Source organism: Heteronotia binoei, chromosome 5 (assembly GCF_032191835.1).
Source record: "Heteronotia binoei isolate CCM8104 ecotype False Entrance Well chromosome 5, APGP_CSIRO_Hbin_v1, whole genome shotgun sequence".
In the NCBI taxonomy this organism is placed as follows: domain Eukaryota; kingdom Metazoa; phylum Chordata; class Lepidosauria; order Squamata; family Gekkonidae; genus Heteronotia; species Heteronotia binoei.
In genome coordinates, this window is record NC_083227.1 from 151,520,256 (window position 1) to 151,539,958 (window position 19,703).

General features: G+C 46.5%; 1 protein-coding gene across 1 annotated transcript in view; it reads left to right on the forward strand.

The window, feature by feature from the left end:
- The window catches only part of ABLIM3 (actin binding LIM protein family member 3), a 251,402-nt gene that overhangs the window by 224,410 nt on the left and 7,289 nt on the right, over window positions 1-19,703 (forward strand). The window contains 5 exon segments of the mRNA XM_060238855.1: window positions 4,588-4,722; window positions 7,258-7,296; window positions 8,510-8,545; window positions 8,939-9,079; window positions 19,164-19,193. Of these exon segments, the coding sequence (XP_060094838.1) occupies window positions 4,588-4,722; window positions 7,258-7,296; window positions 8,510-8,545; window positions 8,939-9,079; window positions 19,164-19,193 (381 nt within the window).

The following is a 19,703-nucleotide window of genomic DNA, read 5'->3' on the forward strand; positions in this document are numbered from 1 at the left end:
CAAGTGAATTGGAGTCCCTGAACAAAGTGTCCTCATCCATCCCTCATTGTTTCCTGTGGGGGGAAAAAACTCTAGGCTTTCTCCAGGGCAAAGAATAGCCAAACACATAAAACCAAGCAGCCACTGGCCAAAAGCCTCCCAGTGCAAGCAGAACCAACGCCTCAACAGAACCACAGGCCAGTGTGGCAAGCCCAACATAACCAATGTCAAACTAAAGAACCCAAGTTTGACAAACTTAAGCAAGGGGGAGTGCTGTTGCAAACCCAGCAGAACCACTGTCAAAAGCCATGGAAGCCAAGCCGAAGCCAGGGCCAATGGAGCAGCAAGCCCAGCAGAAACAATGTCAAACCAGAGAATCTCAGTAGAACCAACCTGGCAAGCTCCCAATTGCCTGTGAGAGCTGCCTCCCTCCTCTTTTCCAGAAAACCTTGCAAAGGCATGCACACACACACACATGCACACACACAGAGAGAGAGAAAATGCCAACCTCAGTAATTTTCAGATACATTTTTGGTACAGATTTATCGAAATGCACACCCTTACCCTCAACACACTCTTTAAAAAAGCAAGCATCTAGTGTGTCCCTGAGCCCTGCATAGTACTCTTCTGAGAGTCAGGGGAACATTACAAACAGCATGGAGGCAGTGAGGGCGTCTGGAGTGGGAGGGAGAATTCGCAAAAATTGCCCCCCCTCCAGCATCAGTTGTAAGCTTTTCCCCCAGTGGAAAACAAGTGGCCAGATACCATCTGGTATGATTAACTCATCATTATCCAAAGCACATAACCTTTCCTTTTTGGCCTGTTGTTATGTCAGATCAAACAGGTTCTGTAAGGTTTTGAAAGAACCACAAAAACTTGCAGTACTTGTTGGATCAGAGAGAATACCGTGACGAACGTTTAAACCACAGCCAATAAAACTTTCACCATACCACCTCCAATTCTGCCTAGAAACAACTGTCTTTCTTCACCATTGGGTGCAACTTTCCAAATATTGCAATTGAGACACAGAAAGGATCCGAGGCTCTTTTTTCCCCCCTTCTTAGCCTAATCTGTGCAATGCGACATTGGCTATTCTGTGCAATCCATCCCTGGTCCCCATGCCAGTCCATGCCCTAATGATACCCTTTTCAGTTGCATCATCTCCTACAGCTCCTTTTTTTTTTTTTTTACTGGGATCACCATTTGCGGCCTTGCCCATGGGCCCTGGTGCAAACTTTTGCTCTGTTGCTTCCCTGCTGCAATTGTAGTTCCCTCGTGTGGAATCTGGATAGAAGAGATACGGAAGGCCACCGTGCCTGCGATCCGACAGAGGGAGCTTTGACTTCCGAAAGCTCGTTCGCTGAAAATCTTGTTGGTCTCTAAGGTGCTGATATGCCTGCGTACACATTCAGCAGTTTTGGTGGGGAAACAAGGCTACAGGCCCTGATCTAGTAGTAGCAAGCTTCGCATTTAAAAAAAAAATTGTGGCGTACATCAGAGTTATTTAAAGTCTGAAACCTCACTGAATTTGTTTTGGAACGCTGAAAGAAATATCCTTACTATTAGGAAGATATTGGATTTATATCCCGCCCTCCACTCCGAAGAGTCTCAGAGCGGCTCACAATCTCCTTTACCTTCCTCCCCCACAACAGACACCCTGTGAGGTAGATGAAGATATTGGATTTATATCCCACCCTCCACTCCAAAGAGTCTCAGAGCGGCTCACAATCTCCTTTACCTTCCTCCCCCTTGCAACAGACACCCTGTGAGGTAGATGAAGATATTGGATTTATATCCTGCCTCCCACTCCGAAGAGTCTCAGAACAGCTCACAATCTCCTTTACCTTCCTCCCCCACAACAGACACCCTGTGAGGTAGATGAAGATATTGGATTTATATCCCACCCTCCACTCCAAAGAGTCTAAGAGCGGCTCACAATCTCCTTTACCTTCCTCCCCCTTGCAACAGACACCCTGTGAGGTAGATGAAGATATTGGATTTATATCCCGCCCTCCACTCCGAAGAGTCTCAGAACGGCTCACAATCTCCTTTACCTTCCTCCCCCACAACAGACACCGTGTGAGGTAGATGAAGATATTGGATTTATATCCCGCCCTCCACTCCAAAGAGTCTCAGAGCAGCTCACAATCTCCTTTCCCTTCCTCCCTCACAACAGACACCCTGTAAAGTAGATGAAGATATTGGATTTATATCCCGCCCTCCACTCCAAAGAGTCTCAGAGCAGCTCACAATCTCCTTTCCCTTCCTCCCCCACAACAGACACCCTGTGAGGTAGATGAAGATATTGGATTTATATCCCGCCCTCCACTCCGAAGAGTCTCAGAGCTGCTCACAATCTCCTTCACCTTCCTCCCCCACAACAGACACCCTGTGAGGTGGGTGGGGCTGGGCTGGAGAGGGCTCTCACAGCAGCTGCCCTTTCAAGGACAACCTCTGCCAGAGCTATGGCTGACCCAAGGCCATTCCAGCAGGTGCGAGTGGAGGAGTGGGGAATCAAACCTGGTTCTCCCAGATAAGAGTTCGCACACTTAACCACTACACCAAACTGGCTCCCCAGGGTGTCTAGTGATCCCTGCAGGACCGTTTACTATTTTCCCTCTTGACCTTCAGTCATGATACAGAACTCATGGGATTTGGGGACAGTTATTGCATTTCCCCCAGTTCTCTGGAGCATTCTCAAGTGAAATAACAGGTCCTTCTATGTCACACTGTGTCATATTGATACTTATATACGGGCAGAATGAGGTGCAGTGAACTGTACAACTGACTGCTGGTGGAGAATCATTTTTTGAATGCTTATTTTTGAATGGTAAATAAACAGCTCTGGCTTATTGCTCAGTGAAGAGAGATGCAAGAATTGAAAATGGGGCTGATAAGCCGAAGAGGAGACTGTACTGTTGTTATCAAGTAATAAAGTACTCCCTCCAAGTAGAAAGGGACTCAGCAGGGAGTGGCCCAGGAGTGTTGTTTTCGAACACAAGGGAGCATTCTAAATTCAGGGCTCTGGAGCTGGAGAACAAAGTTCTGAGGGCCGAGGTCACCCCACAAATGCATGGAGATGGGCAAGTGCTGTGATTTTTTAATAGGATGTTTGATTTGGGTATGGATGGGGACAGAGGTGAGCTTTGCCTGAAGGCCTGTTGGGGCACTTGAACATATGAACCTATGAAGCTGCCTTATACCTATGAAGCTGCCAGACTGAATCAGACCTTTGGTCCATCAAAGTCAGTATTGTCTTCTCAGACTGGCAGCGGCTCTCCAGGGTCTCAAGCTGAGGTTTTTCACACCTATTTGCCTGGACCCTTTTTAGTTGGAGATGCCGGGGATTGAACCTGGGACCTTCTGCTTCCCAAGCAGATGCTCTACCACTGAGCCACCGTCCCTCCCACTTGACAGCCTTATAAAGCTGCTCTCCCTCAGTCTGCAATGTGAAGCAGTCTAGCCCAAAGTTCATACTGCTGCACATGTAGACCAGGCCTTAGAAGACGAGTATGCAGAGAGAAGAGGTTCAAGAGATGACATCTGAGGTTAAATCTCAGGCATGTCTTAATCTGCAGCTGTGCACTGGGAAAGCAAGAGAAGAGCTGACCTGTCAGACATGGGCTGCTTATTACATAAGCCTTGCAAGCAGTCGTTCAAAATGTGCTCTCTACCCTTCCCCATTTGCCCCTTCTCCTCCTCCCTTTGCTGTCCTTCCTGTCCCTACCAGCTACCTGCCAGTTCTGCGCTGTCCAAGTAGCCTGTTCCATTTGCTCTCTGCCTTCCCTTTAATGTCAAGAGTGAACATGTGCTGGTAGCCAACATGAAAATGACACTAACCGATTTCGCACACTGCTCACCTCGGAGTCACGTCCCTCTTCACTGCGCAGCGTCTGCTCGGATTTCCCACCATCTGCGCCGGAGCAGCAGGAAGAGTCGCTGCTTCTGTGTCGCAAACGGAAATCGCTAAAACCCAATTTCCGTTTGCGAGGCAGAAGCCGCGGCTCTTCCTGCTGCTCCAGCGCAGATGGTGGGAAATCCGAGCCGTCGCTGCGCAGTGAAGAGGGACGTGACTCCGAGGTGAGCTGTGTGCGAAAAAGGTTACCGTGTTTCAGACTTGGAACCTGTTGCAGAACAATTCTAGACCTGGCTTTAAAGGATCAGGATAGATTGTCAGGTTGAAAAGTCAATGCAAGCGGATAGGTGAGGTACAGCTACTCACCTTTTCACTGAAGAGAAGTGTTACTCATGACTGTCAAGTGGAAGACTGCATGTCTTTATTAGTCCAGGCTGTCAGTCATCATCACCTGTTTGCCTTTGCGCTAAATTTTATTTGAAGGAAGGGCTTGTTTGCTACTTGATAGGTTTGAACAGAAGTTCAGATTAGGCCCATTTGCCTTGGTATGCCGCAATCACATAAAGGGGGAGGGGGCGGGTAAGGGCCCAGTTTTTAGCATGAAAGCCTCGTAGAGGTACACTGGCATGCCACTTCTGCACTGAAAATATGACACCTCCCCCACTTTTTACATCATGTTCTTTGAGCCAAAGTCTTTTATATAACTGACGTTTCCTTTTGTGTTTTTTTTCCCCCTTCTGTTGCCTTCGCAGATAACCAATCTGCAGCTACGAAAAGTAAAACCAGCGAGGATATTGCCCAGTCCTCCAAATACAGCCCAGCCTATTCTCCGGATCCATATTACCACTCAGAGACTGAGTACTGGACTTTCCAAGGGTCACCCAAAGGTAGCCCTCATTCCATGACGTTAACCCTCACCCCCCCTTCCACACCCACACAGGTTGAGGCGAGCCAACGCCAGTAGCAGCTTGCCAGGAACATCTCGTACTGGAGGCAGCTGACTCTGCCACTTGCAAAATAGATCTAGGTTTCTGCTGCACCTTTGAAGATTGTATGAAAGAGGGGGAATCAGCTCCACAGCTTGCCTTGTAGGTTTGGGGGAGGCTGCACTGGCTAAACTCCCTCTTAGTCAACCCTTGAAGAGTCAGAAAGCTCTTGCTTTTTTGCAGATAGCGCATTTCGTGCTTTTGACTTCCCACCTAGGGTTCCTAATACTGGACGTGTCTGCCTCGCTCTGAGGGTTGAAAGAACAGACCACTGTCTGACCAAACGTAGACCAGAAGGGTCATCCACATATCTAGAATAAGGAAGTGCATATCCACCTTTGGCCCTGTCTCTAAACGCCACAGATGTCTTCGAGTGGGAAGCAGCAGAACAAAGTTTGAGCCCAGGGGCGCCTTTAAGGCTAAGAGAGTTTTATTCATGGTATAAGCTTTTGTGTGCACAGCACACTTCTTCAGATACACCGAAATGAAAACTACCAGTCCCTACATATAGGTAGAGGGCGAGCAGCAAATTAGCATACAGCATAATGAAGATGTTTGACAGGGTCAAGGACCAAACAGGAATTAGAAGCTTAGTTTCTGTGGTTACCATTTGTTTGGGTTTAATTCTAGAGAGAACATAGTGAAGGAAATAAATATGTCAATAATAATAAAATAAATATGTCAAAATTGGAGCTTGATAGGCAGATGTATCCTTAATTGTGGAATGCTGAGAGTAATGAACTGAGACTCTGCCATTACTCTCTACCGGTCCCTTCTCAAGTATGGAGATGATCTTACAGCAAGACAAGATTATAAAGGAATTCTCCCTGCACATTCAGGAACAAATCTTTTCAGACACACCTCAGGAACCTCAACCGCAGGTGTCTTTTATCATTTACTCAAAATACACAGATCCGAGTGGGCAGCCATGTTAGATGCGAAAAACTTCTGAGAGAGAAATGCCTTCCTTTTGGCCCAGGCTTACTAGCTATAGAATAATTAACAGACATTCTCACATTTTTGACATATTACTGTTTTATTGCTTTTGCATGCTTATTTATGCTACTCAGATCAAAGGTTTGCTCAATTTGTTAAATTTACTGTTTTGTCATTGGATCTTAAATTTGTACCATTTTGCATGCTGAGCCACTGCCTACCGGCTATGTGTGCTCACTGTACGGGATTCCTCATCTGATAGTGTGCTTACAGCACACGAAAGCTTACGTTCTGAATAAAACTTAAGTTGGTCTTAAAGGTGCAACTTGACCTCTATTTTGTTAAAATACACAAACCTGGCAACTCAGGGCACCATAGTTTCAGGCACAGGGCACTGTCGCTTGTGAAGGTATCTGGCTATATGGACTCTGATCTAGGACCCTACGCCATCAGTGCTCCTAGTAATGTTTGTGACACCACAGATTTTCTGAGAAAAACACAATCTTTGAACATCTTTCCAGAGAATACTGTTTTAGTTATCATGGATGTGGAATCTCTGTACACCAACATTCCATACAACAATGGACTATAAGCCATAAGGAATGTGATTTCTAACAACACTACAGCAGACTTTGTCATCAAATTGTGCCATTTTGTTCTCATCCATAACTTCCTCAGATATAGCAACAACTTGTTCCTTCAGATCAATAGTACAGTCATCGGCACCTGCATGACCTCACAGTATGCTGACATCTTTATGGCTGACTTGGAGCAACTTTTCCTAAACTCCAACCCGCTCGTATCGTTCTTATACCTGCAATACATTGATGACATTTGTATTGTCTGAACACATGGTAAAGAAGCCCTGGACATATTCCACTGTGTATTCAATGACTTTTACCTCACCATCAACCTGACAATGAGCCAATCTGTGCAAGAAATACTTTTTCTGGACACTACTGTAAAAATACATGATGAACGCATAGACACCACTTTATACCAGAAACTTACAAACATATCTACATGCCTCCAGCTACCATCCTAAACATACCGAATGATCCATCATATATAGCCAGGCTCTAAGCTACAGATACATCTGCTCCAATCTACAGACAGAGATTCTCACCTGAGGGATCTACACACAACCTTTTTGGAACTAAACTATCCAACTGATGAAGTCAAGAAATAGATTAACTAAAGTCAGAATGGTACCCAGAGAAAACGTGTTGCAAGACAGGCCCAAAAGAGACATTAACAGAACACCTGGTTATATTCAACCAGGGGTCATTTTGTAGAAAATTAGGTGGTCAAGCTCATCCCGGGATTGTTATGCAGCTGCACTTACTGTTCAATGGACAAGGAAGGATGGGGGGGGCATCAGAAAGGTTCAGGAGCTTTGCTCCTGTGAGCTCTTGTTGAATTAAAGACCTGCATACAGCTCTCAACTCAAAACAGTTCAACGTATCTCAGCAACTTACAACTTCTACTGGATAATGACAGCTCCCTTTCACAAGAACTGGGGAGGGGGGGGAGAAGAAGGCAAACCTTTTCAAGCACACAGCCCACCCCCCAATCTCAAACAACTCCCCACCTACAATAATACAACCTCTAATTTGAACACAGACACAGGTACCAGAGCTTACAATAAACCCAAATGCCAACTTTGCTGCCACATACACCCAGACGACACAATCACTGGACCTAACAACCTCACACGACTATCCTAGGCTTATTCACATGCTCATCTTCTAACACTGTATATGTCATTAAACACCAAGAATGCCCTTCAGTTCTCTGCATAGGGCAAACAGGTCAAACCCTACGCACAGGGATAAATGGACACAAAACTGTCATCAAGAATCACAAGACTGAGAAACTTGTAAGAGAACACTTCAACCTTCAGGACATTCCATGGGTGACTTCAAAGTTGTTTTATTGCAGAACAACTTCAGGAACAGACTTGAAAGGGAAATTGCTGAATTGCAAGTTGTTACTATACTCATAACACAATGGAATCCCCAAGAATCAACAGGGATATTGATTTCTTACTGCATATACCAATTTCATTGAGCCCTTACTTCTGTAGTCTCACCAATCTCCAGAAGGCCATACATCCACTTTATTTCTTATTGGGAATAACAGATTAGAATAGTAGATAGTAATCTAACATAATGAATTGTAAAAAGTAATGTAATTTGGAATGGTAGATTGGGATGCATTTCTCTGGTCTGGGGACAGGGCAGATAACTCTACATAGCCAGTCACTTCACTTCGAAGAAGAAGATGCTGTAAGGGCACCACCAGGCTTGAGAGTAGATGGATGGAGCATAATTGCAGAGTCTCAGTTCATTACAATTCTCCATCAGTCTCCATTCTGACGTATTTATTTCTTTCGCTTTGTTTCCCCAAACTAATGGTAAACCATAGGAAATAAGCTCGTTATTCCTGTTTGGTCCTTGAATCTGTTAAACATTTTCATTCTGCTGTATGCTAATTCGCTGCTCACCCTCTAGTATATGTATGGACTAGTAGTTTCCATTCCTTGTATCTGAAGAAGTGTGCATGCACACAAAAGCTTATACCTTGAATAAACCTTCGTTGGTCTTAAAGGTGCCCCTGGACTCTAACTTTGTCCCACAGATTTCTGCGCCTGTTGTTTGATGCTGTCCAAGCGTTTTCTTTGCCCTGATTGACCTCGGATACCTTTCCTTGTAGCACGCGAGTTCGAAGATTCTCTTCAGGAGGAGAGAAGATGGGTTTGATCGAGGAATGCACAAAGTTAGTGCCAGTCTTTTTTCTCCCTCCTTTGCTGTACTGTATCCTGGACTCGCAATATTGTTTGCGCTCCCTCAAGTAGCTTTCAAAGAACTCTTTTCCCCTTTGAAGGGTGAGAGACTGTAAAGGACGGTAACTAAGCCACAGTGTGCTAGCTGATGCTATTGGACTCAAGTAGGAACCTTATAAGAGGACATGCTATCCCAGAATTTTGGCTGTTTTCTGTACTGTTAGGTATTATCTTCCACTGTGAAGGAGTAGTTCATTGTTGGGGGGAATCACTGGGGGAGTGTTATGTGATATCACCAGCAGAATCTAAATTTGTGGAGGGGGGGAAAGGGCCCACATTTCCATATTTGTGTTAATCATATTTCTTCTTTTAATACTTTGTGGCGTGTAGCTCCAGACTGCATCGGCAGGTTGATATTGAAGGAAGAAATGAAGGCACGATCCAATTCCTATGCAGACCCGTGGACACCACCCCGCAGCTCAACCGGCAGTAGAGAAGCTCTTCACACAACTGGCTATGAGAGCTCCCTAAATGGCTGTAAGCGACAGTGAATATTTCACATGCCCCTCTGCACGCCTGCAGAGGGCTGGCTTCTGAGAATTAAGAACACATAAAGGTTGCCTTTTCATGGACATTGGCCATTAGTCTCTATAGCAGGGTTGCCAACGGTAACTCTCCAGATGTTTTTTGCCTACAACTCCCATCAGCCCCAGCCAGCATGGCCAATGGCTGGGGCTGATGGGAGTTGTAGGCAAAAAGATATCTGGAGAGCTACTGTTGGCCACCCCTGCACAGCATGGAGATAACATGGCCTGTAGGTATTGTAGACAATGCTGAACAATCCAGATGTTGAATTCAGGATCCTGGAAAATGCAGCATTTCAATATTACCAGTACAGCGAGAAAGAATCAACCGATTTCTAGGTCCCTGGTGGAACTGAATTGCACTTGGTCAGGTTTCTGATGGACATGTTTGTTAGAAGTTGTCACTGAGATAGACTAAGGGGCAGGCTGTTCTATAACATTCTTTTGAGGGTTATAGAGTGTTTTGAGCCCGTCCCTGTGGCATCGGTCCCATCGTTGTGGGACCCAGGGGGGCGGCGCAGCGGCCCGCTGAAGCAGCCTGTCGGTCACTTCCGGGTTCCTGTCCTGCATCTTGACCTGTGTTATTAGTGACAGGCTGCTTCGGTGGGTCGCTGCGCCGCCCCCCTGGGTCCCACAACGATGGGACCGATGCCACAGGGACGGGCTCGAAACACTCTATAACCCCTCAAAAGAACAGCAGTCTAGCTCGCTTCCCCCGAGCCCTGCCGCCATAAGCCTCAAGGGGGCTCATTTTGCGGCATCTCCCGGCGGGAGGGTGGCACCCGCACGGGACACATATCAAATGAAAGAGGGGGCGCAGGGCTATCAGAAACAGCCGGGCGGAGGAGTCGGGAGCCCACCCCACTGGGGGATCCACACCCAAATCATTTCCCCCAAATGCCACTGCCGGAAACAGGAAGTGACTTCACAGCACTTCCTGCGACGTCCCCAAAAATCCCCCAAATATCACCGCCGGAAACAATTTTGTTCTCAAATCCTGTATATACTTCATCAGTATATGGGATAAGGCACTTTCTCAACTGTGCTGCATAATGCAGCCTATTTATTTTGTCCTGTTTGCTCTGTTGGCTCTATCTGCGCCACCTTCTTCACTTTCGGGGTGTGGATCCCCAGTGGGGTGGGCTCCCGACTCCCTCCGCTGGCTGTTTCTGATAGCCCTGCGCCCCCTCTTTCATTTGATATGTGTCCCGTGCGGGTGCCACCCTCCCAGCCGGGAGATGCCGCAAAATGAGCCCCTTGAGGCTTATGGCGGCAGGGCTCGGGGGAAGCGAGCTAGACTGCTGTTCTTTTGAGGGGTTATAGAGTGTTTCGAGCCCGTCCCTGTGGCATCGGTCCCATCATTGTGGACCCAGGGGGCCGGCGCAGCGGCCCGCCGAAGCAGCCTGTCACTAATAACCCAGGTCGAGATGCAGGGACAGGAACCCGGAAGTGACCGACAGGCTGCTTCAGCGGGCCGCTGCGCCGGCCCCCCCTGGGCCCTACAACGATGGGACCGATGCCACAGGGACGGGCTCGAAACACTCTATAACCCCTCAAAAGAACAGCAGTCTAGCTCGCTTCCCCGAGCCCTGCCGCCATAAGCCTCAAGGGGGGCTCATTTTGCGGCATCTCCCGGCGGGAGGGTGGCACCCGCACGGGACACATATCAAATGAAAGAGGGGGCGCAGGGCTATCAGAAACAGCCGGCGGAGGGAGTCGGGAGACCACCCCACTGGGGATCCACACCCCGAAAGTGATGAAGGTGGCGCAGATAGAGCCAACAGAGCAAACAGGACAAAATAAATAGGCTGCATTATGCAGCACAGTTGAGAAAGTGCCTTATCCCATATACTGATGAAGTAAATACAGGATCTGAGAACAAAATTGCACCAGAAGACACAAACACAAAGCTCCCTTACACTGAATCAGTGCTTGGGTCCACCAAAGTCAGTATTGTCCACTCCAGTCACAAACACAAAGCTCCCTTACACTGAATCAGTGCTTGGGTCCACCAAAGTCAGTATTGTCACATAAGAACATAAGAGAAGCCATGTTGGATCAGGCCAATGGCCCATCCAGTCCAACACTCTGCGTCACATAAGAACATAACAGAAGCCCTGTTGGATCAGGCCAGTGGCCAATCCAGTCCAACACTCTGCGTCACATAAGAGCATAAGAGAAGCCCTGTGGATCAGGCCAGTGGCCCATCCAGTCCAACACTCTGCATCACATAAGAACATAAGAGAAGCCCTGTTGGATCAGCCAGTGGCCCATCCAGTCCAACACTCTGCGTCACATAAGAACATAAGAGAAGCCCTGTTGGATCAGGCCAGTGGCCCATCCAGTCCAACACTCTGCATCACATAAGAACATAAGAGAAGCCCTGTTGGATCAGGCCAGTGACCCATCCAGTCCAACACTCTGTGTCACATAAGAACATAAGAGAAGCCCTGTTGGATCAGGCCAGTGGCCCATTCAGTCCAACACTCTGTGTCACATAAGAACATAAGGAGGGAGCGAGGGAAGGAAGAGGAAGGAGGAGGGAGGGAAGGAAGGAAGAAAGGAAGGGAGGGAGGGAGGGAAGGAAGGAGGAGGGAGGGAAGGGAAGAAGGAAGGGAGGGAGGGAAGGAAGGGAGGAGGGAGGGAAGGAAGGAGGGAAGGAAGGAAGAAGAATGAAGGAAGGAGGGAGGGAAGGAAGGGAGGGAGGAGGGAGGGAAGAGAGGGAGGGAAGGAAGACCGCCCCCTCCCGCCAGCCCCCCCCCGCTTTCGGCCCCCCACCCTCCCTGCTTACCTTCTTCCAGGGCGGGGTGACGGCCTCTCCTCCCGGCGGCTGGTGCTGCTGGCGAGGGCTGGCGGCGGCTGCGGAGGCCGGGGAGGGGCCTCCACTGGTCTCTGGAGGACCTCCAGCGACCAGCGCCGGCCTCTCCGCGGCCTCCACGGGTCGGCGCTGGTCGCTGGAGGCCGCGGAGAGGCCTTCGCTGGTCGGTGCTGGTCCCGGAATGCCCTCCAGAGTCTCTGGAAGGCCTTCCGGGACCAGCGCCGGCTGCTCCGCGGCCTCCGCTGGTCGGCGCTGGTCCCGGAAGGCCCTCCAGAGTCTCTGGAAGGCCTTCCGGGACCAGCCGCCGGCTGCTCCGCGGCCCTCTCCGCGGCCTCCGCTGGTCGCTGGAGGCCCTCCAGGAGTCTCTGGAGGGCCTCCAGCGACCAGTGGAGGCTGCGGAGAGGCCTTCGCTGGTCGGCGCTGGTCCCGGAAGGCCCTCCAGAGTCTCTGGAAGGGCCTTCCGGGACCAGCGCCGGCTGCTCCGCGCCTCTCCGCGGCCTCCGCTGGTTGCTGGAGGCCCTCCAGAGTCTCTGGAGGGCTTCCAGCGACCAGCGGAGGCCGCGGAGAGGCCTCCGTCACCGCTGCCGGGCCCCACGCAGCGGGCGGGGAAGGCGGCGAGTGAGGGAGGGAGCGTCCCCTGCGCGTGTGCAGGGGCCCTGCGCACGCGCAGGACGCTCCCTCCGTCACTCGCTGCCTTCCCCGCCGGCGCCCGCGGGCCCACCGCCCTCCGGGGCTGGCTAAACCGGGACCTCTAAATGGTCCCCGGTATAGCCAGCTCGGGAGGCGGGAATAGGGGGCCAGAACCGGGACATTCCCGGGCGCCCGGGACGGTCTGGCCACCCTACACTGTGGGTACCATTTCATCCAGGTTTCTAATGCTGCTCTTCTGGGCCCTATAGCTAATTTTAGATCTTTTGTCGACACTGTGGAAAAAATTCCAAATCTTCCAGTACCACTGTTGACTGCATTCTCGAAATTAATCCACTTCTGTACCTTATCCTCACTCAAATCTAGTAACGCTCTTAGTTGGAAGGCCTCATAATATTTACTTAAATCTGGGATTCCCCAACCTAATTCTGATTTAAGGTTGTATAGAATTCTCTTATGAAACCTACAGTTTTTATTATTAAAAATCCACACTTTGATTGCTTTATTCCATTGTTCAATTTGATTTTTCCTCAAACCTAAGGGCAACGTTTGGAATAAATACATTAACTTTGGTATCATGAACATTTTAAGAGATCTTATTCTAGATGATATCCCTAGTATTTTATGATTCCATTTATTCATATCTCTCTCTATTTTCTTCCATATTTTCCCATAGTTCTCCTTTATCATTTTGTCCATATTTTTTTGCAGGACTATCCCTAGATATTTAAGTCCCTTGGCTCCCATTCCTATATTCGTAATCCTATTTATTTCCTGTTTTTCCTCTCTATTAACATTAAGGTATAGAATTTCTGATTTTGCCATATTCACTCCGAGCCCTGAACACTTTTCAAAATCATCTAAAATTATCTTAATCTCTTTAACTCCGTCTTTTGGGGTTAGACATAATTACTATGATATCATCCGCAAATAAATTAATTTTCATTTCTTCATTACCTGACTTATACCCCTCTATTCTCCCCGCATTCCTAATTCGCTCTGCTAGTTGCTCTATAGCTATTATAAATATGAGCGGGGATAGTGGACAGCCTTGTCTTACCCCCCCTTGAATTGGGAACGCTTGTGAGTGGTCAGTGTTGACTCTAACTTTGGCCTTACCTCCGTTGTATATTTCCTGTATAGTGTGTAAGAACCGTTCCTCTAAACCTATCTTCTTTAATATTTGCCACAAGAATTCATGTGAGAGAGTATCAAAGGCTTTATAAACATCCAACTTTAACAGGAGCTATTTTTTTCTTTGGCCATGGTGCAATACATTTAAGATATTTCTAATAGGATGGGCAATAGATCTACCCTCAATAAAACCGTATTGGTCCCCTTTTATGATTGACGGGATAACTCTCTTAAGTCTATTTGCTAAAACCTTAGCAAAAATCTTATAATCTTGATTTAGTAAACTAATGGGCCTATACGAACCTACTTCTTCCGGATCTTTCTGGGGCTTTAATATCAAAATTATTTCTGTTTCCTTCCATGAGTCCGGGGCTTTCTTTCCTTCCAAGACTTCGTTAAAAACTACCTGCAATTCAGGTGCTATAATTTCTACCATTTCTTTATAAAAGTCAGAAGTAAAGCCATCCAGCCCTGGTGATTTACCCTTTTTGAGTGCTTTTATTACTTCCTTTATCTCTTGGAGTGTAATCTCAGCACCCAGTGAGGCTTTTGCTTCCTCCTCTATGATTAGCTTAGGTGCGTCCCACACCTCCGTTATATTCTTTTTCATATATAATTTTTATAGAAGTCTTCAAATGCCTTAGTGATTTCCTTAATGAGTTGTATTATTATTAATTTTAATAGTTCTAATTGATTGTTTTGCCTTTTTAACTTTCAAATAATTAGCTAACCTTTTTGCTGTATTAATGCTATTCCTCTGGAAGTCGTTCCTAACCATTATTTCCTTTTTCCACATTGTTGCCATATCTAGGGCCTCCAACTGTTTTTGAATCTCTTTAATTCTAATCTGTAAACTAGGATTACACTTTCCCATTATTTCTTTTTGTAACTCCTCCAATTCATTAAGTTTTGTTTGCCTTTTTTTATACCATTCACTTTTTATGTCTTTTTCCTTCCTAACCAAATGGCCCCTTATTACCGCTTTAGCAGCGTCCCATAATATATTAGTTGACACAGTTCCTCTATTTTCCTTAAAATATAATTTTAACTGTGTCATTAAGTATTCCCTATCCTCTTCTTTTGCCATTACCAGGTTGTTATACCTCCAAGATCTATTTTTCGAGGGAAGATTTAATTCTAATTCAATACTTAGAGGGGCATGGTCAGAAATCAAAATTGGGTGGGTCTTGATCTCTTTAACCACCATATTATTATTTTTTCCAAAATTATATAAACTAAGCGGGATGCTGTTTTATGTCTACAAGAAATATGTGTCGGGCTGGGTCTCGTATTGATAAACTCATGAGCGTCCTTCAAGCCCCAATCTCTTAGCTTAATACTATTGTTCTTGGTTATGTCCGTATTTAAATCGCCCACTACAATTAGTTCACCCTCTGAAAACTGTTGTATCTTCTTAAAAACCAAGTTTAAGAATTTCCTTTGTCTTTTATTTGGTGCATAAACATTTACTATAGTGATTTTTATGGCTTCCAGCTTAAACTTAACTAAGAGGTATCTACCTTCCTTATCTACTAATTTTTCCATGTTCTCCACCTTAATATCCTTACGAATCAATGTAGCCACGCCTCTAGCTTTGGAAGACCCTCTTGCTTCTGCTAAAACCTGCCACCTCAGATCTTTTATCAATGGTTTTCTATCATTTATTTTTTTGTGAGTTTCCTGTAGGCACAACAGATCTATTCTTTGTTCTTTAGCCATTTTAATTACTCTGAATCTCTTAAGATTTGATGTTAGACCATTCACATTCAGTGAAAGGACTCTTAAAGATCTATCAATTCTCTTTATATGTAACAAACTTGGGCCCTAATGGCTGAGGATATTTTTCTATACTTCTTACTGAAAACCCTACCCCTATTCCCTTCCCCTGTGGCACAAACAACTTTCCGGATGAGACCATCATCCTGTCTTCCACCTTCCAGGGGGCACGCATCCCGCCCTCCCCTTCTAGCTTATAGCTAAATTTAGCTCAAAATATTTTATACTTCCCTTTAGTAGTCCGTTCTTGGCCTTTTCTCTTGTCTACTTGAGCTTCCTTCTCCCAGGTCCACACCAAGCTCCACTGTTTCTTCTTCTTCTTCTTCTTCTTCCTCTCTCGGGTCTCTCAGGTCGTCTGTGGCGATGCCCAGGCGAGTGAGGAGATCTCTTGCTTCCTTAGGGTTGCGGGCCACCAGCCTTTTTTCGTCTTTAAAAATAATTATTGAGGAGGGGTACCCCCAAGAGAATTTAATCTTATTGTCATATAATTTTTGCCCAAAGGGTCTCATTAGCCTTCTCTTTCTGATGGTTTCCTGGCAGAAGTCTTCTCTCACCCAAACTTTCCTTCCTCTAAAAGAAAGGTCTTTCCTTTTTTTCAAAGTCTTGAAAACTATCTGCTGAGTCTTTTCCCTTGAAAATTTAATTATGACTTCCCTTGGGGCACCCCCATCTTGTCTCCTTTGCAGTCTATGAGCTCTCTCAATATCCTGAGATTGCAGAGTAACTCCTTGCTCACCCATCCAGTCTATAAGAGTTCCTTCCAGGAGTTTATTATTTATTTCCTCTGAAATTCCACCCAGGATCAAATTCGCTCTTCTGTTACGATCAGAGAGCTCTGTAAGCTGCGAATTCAGCTGGAGTATTTTCTGTTTGTTAGATAAGGCAAGCTCATTAGCAGAAATTGCAATGTTCCGTGTGTCCTTGAGCTCTGCAGTCAACTCTGTAACAGCATCTTTGACTGATTTAATTTCAGATCTTATCTGGTCCTGGGACGACATTATTAAAGCCTGGAAAGCTGTAATCTGCTCAGATAATTCTTTAATTGTCTTAGCCATGATGATTTATTTCAGGAGTTACGCGCGACCACTGAGTAATTAACCTGGGCGTTGCCTCGTTAATTTGATAGTAAAAGTTGTTTTCTTACCCTCTGGGACCCCAGAAAGGAGTTCTTATGTTCATCAGACCTTCGTAAGTAAGCTCCTTCTTCAAATAATCTTGCCAAAGGGTTATTTACATTCTTTTGAGCTATTTAAAATTCCAATCCGAAGGGGAGGACGAGCAAACAAGCCGGCTTGGTTAACGCATGCGTACAAACCCCCCTGATGGATCAAAAATTTTTAACTGCCACCTTTCCTCACGTAGTGGACCAAAGGCTTACACTCACACAAAATGATAAAAAATATAGACAAAGTGACAGTCCCCATAGGAAAACAACAACCTAGTTCACATGCTTTCACCACCATTCCCTTGCCTGGTCAAACTAGGCTTTTCAACTTTTTATATGGCAGAAAGAACTTACAAGTGGGGACTCTCAGTAAAGGTCAAGAAGCTCACCTTGGGTCAGAGGAAAATGGACTTTCACTATATTAATTCAGCTGATAGTTGTGGGCATCTGGAAGGACTCTTTGTCATTCATCCATTTTTTGTGAGTCAGGTGTATTGTACCGAGCCAAATGAAAGGTTTTTGTGTATGTGTGCACGCATGCACACACTTATTTCAGTGCAAGAATGTTAGATGTGCTGCCACTTACTGTTTCAGTTTTTAGATACAGCTTTGGATAATATAATAATACAGGAATCATGCATACAAAAATACCTGAGTTTATTCGGCTGTCTGCATAAACTGCCGTGTGTGTGTGTGTGTGTGTGCGCCTACCATACAAGAACTCGTGGGCATTCAATGAAATTGCTGAGCAGTCGGGTTAGAACGGATAAAAGGAGGTACTTCTTCACCCAAAGGGTGATTAGCACAAGGAATTCACTGCCGCAGGAGGTGGTGGCGGCTACAAGCATAGCCAGCTTCAAGAGGGGATTAGAAAAAAATATGGATCAGAGGTCCATCAGTGGCTATTAGCCACAGTGTGTGTGTATATATATATATATATAAGTTATTGGCCACTGTGTGATACAGAGTGTTGGACTGGATGGGCCGTTGGCCTGATCCAACATGGCTTCTCTTATGTTCTTACCTTTCTGTATGTATTCCAGGCTGAACACATACACCTTCTCTCACCCACATACGTGCCTACGCTCTAGAATTCCCTGGGGCACCCAACCAGCTTGAGCCTGAAGGAGCCTGTCATTAATCTTTGATGGACTGCCACACTATCCCAGAGCCCTTTTTGCCTCATGCAAGGGAGTATGGGAGAGGGGCAACTTAAAACTGCAGATGTGCTTCTGCAGTTATGACAGCTGGCCACTAGATGGGTCCCTTGACACTTCTGCAGCCAATTTTATTTTCCCTTTGAATGATGATGCAGCTGCCGTTATCTGTCTGTACACACACAAAAGCACCCTCAGGAGGCTGAAGGTTTGAGCGAAAGAACATGGGGGGGGGGGCTGTTTAACCCTTTCCTCTCAATGCTTTCCTTTGCTTCTCCACTCAAAATTGCATCCCTTCTTTTATCTCTGTGGCGGGGAAAATATTGGTACTCTGAAAGGAGATTTTGAGTAGAAACATTAAGCAGCAGGACTGGCTTTACATGTTTTTTAAGGGGGGGGGCGCAAATTTAAAAAAAATGTCAACCCCAGGGTTGCCAGTCTGTGGGGGCAGGGGACCCCCTGGTCTGGGGGCCTTCTTCCCTCTTCAGGGTCATCAGAAAGCAGGAGGGGGGTGAAAATGTCTGCTAGGCACTTATTATTCCCTGTGGAGGCCAATTCCCATAGGGAATAATGGAGAATTGAGCTGCGGGTAACTGGGGCTCTGGAGGGCCTGTTTTTTTAGGTGGAAGCACCAATTTTTCAGTATAGCATCTAGTGCCTCTCCTCAAAAGACCCTCCAAGTTTCAAAACGATTGGGCCAAGGGGTCCAATTCTATGAGCCCCAAAAGAAGCTGCCTCTATCCTTCATTATTTCCAATGGAGGGAAAGTATTTAAAAGGTGTGCAGTCCATTTAAATGTGATGGTCAAAACTCCCTTTGGAGTTCAATGATGCCTGTCACAACCTTGCTCCTGGCTCCACCCCCAAAGTCTCCTGGCTCCACCTCCAAAGTCCCCAGATATTTCTTGAATTGGACTTGGCAACCCTGTTATGGATCCATAGAAGAGAATGGACTCCACACCCAATTTGGCACCCCCCCCTTTCTGGTGGCATCCGGGGCAAGCGCCCTCTCTGCTCCCCCCCAGATCCGTCCCTGTTCAGCAGTTCTCATCTCCCCTTCTCCAGTCAAGCAGCCCTTATTTCCTCCACAGCATGAACAGTGGATGGTACAAAACCATCATTGTTGTTCCGAGCTATATATGGCTGCCTTTTCCAAATTATAGTGGCATTTTTTCCTGTTGTTTGCCTGCATTTGGCATCTGCTCCACACTTACCTTTCTCCATGAGTTTGTGCGAACCATGTATGAGCCAGCCACAGAAATGCATTCAGACCCACGCTTGTGTGAAAAGCAAGATGTCTCCCACATTTGCCTGACTTCCCTTGTTCTCTTTCCTTACAGCTCCCCGGATGCATTACCTGGCTGACAGTGGTAGGTGTATCTCCTGCCTCTCTTTCTTGCTTATTGCTCTTTTGTGCATTTTAAGCCCTAGATTTAATGGGTCTTAAGTAGCTGGAGCAGAGTTTGCTTTATGGAATGTGAGGTGTGGTAGATATTAGATAAAGGACAATTCTCCAATGTTGGTGTAACTATGTTTGTAATCTTTAGAGAGGGGAGGGAGTAGCAAAGACACACCATAGCCAAGATGAAACGGCCTCCCTCATAAGGTTGCCAACTCCAATTCAAGAAATATCTGGGGACTTTGGGGGTGGAGCCAGGAGACATTGGGGTGGAGCCAGGAGACATTGGGGTGGAGCCAGGAGCAAGGGTGTGACAAGCATAACTGAACTCCAAAGGGAGTTTTGGCCATCACATTTCAAGGGACTGCACATCTTTTAAATGCCTTCCTTCCATAGGAAATAATGAAGGATAGGGGCACCTTCTTTGGGGGCTCATAGAATTGGACCCCCTGGTTCAATCTTTTTGCAACTTAGGGAGTAA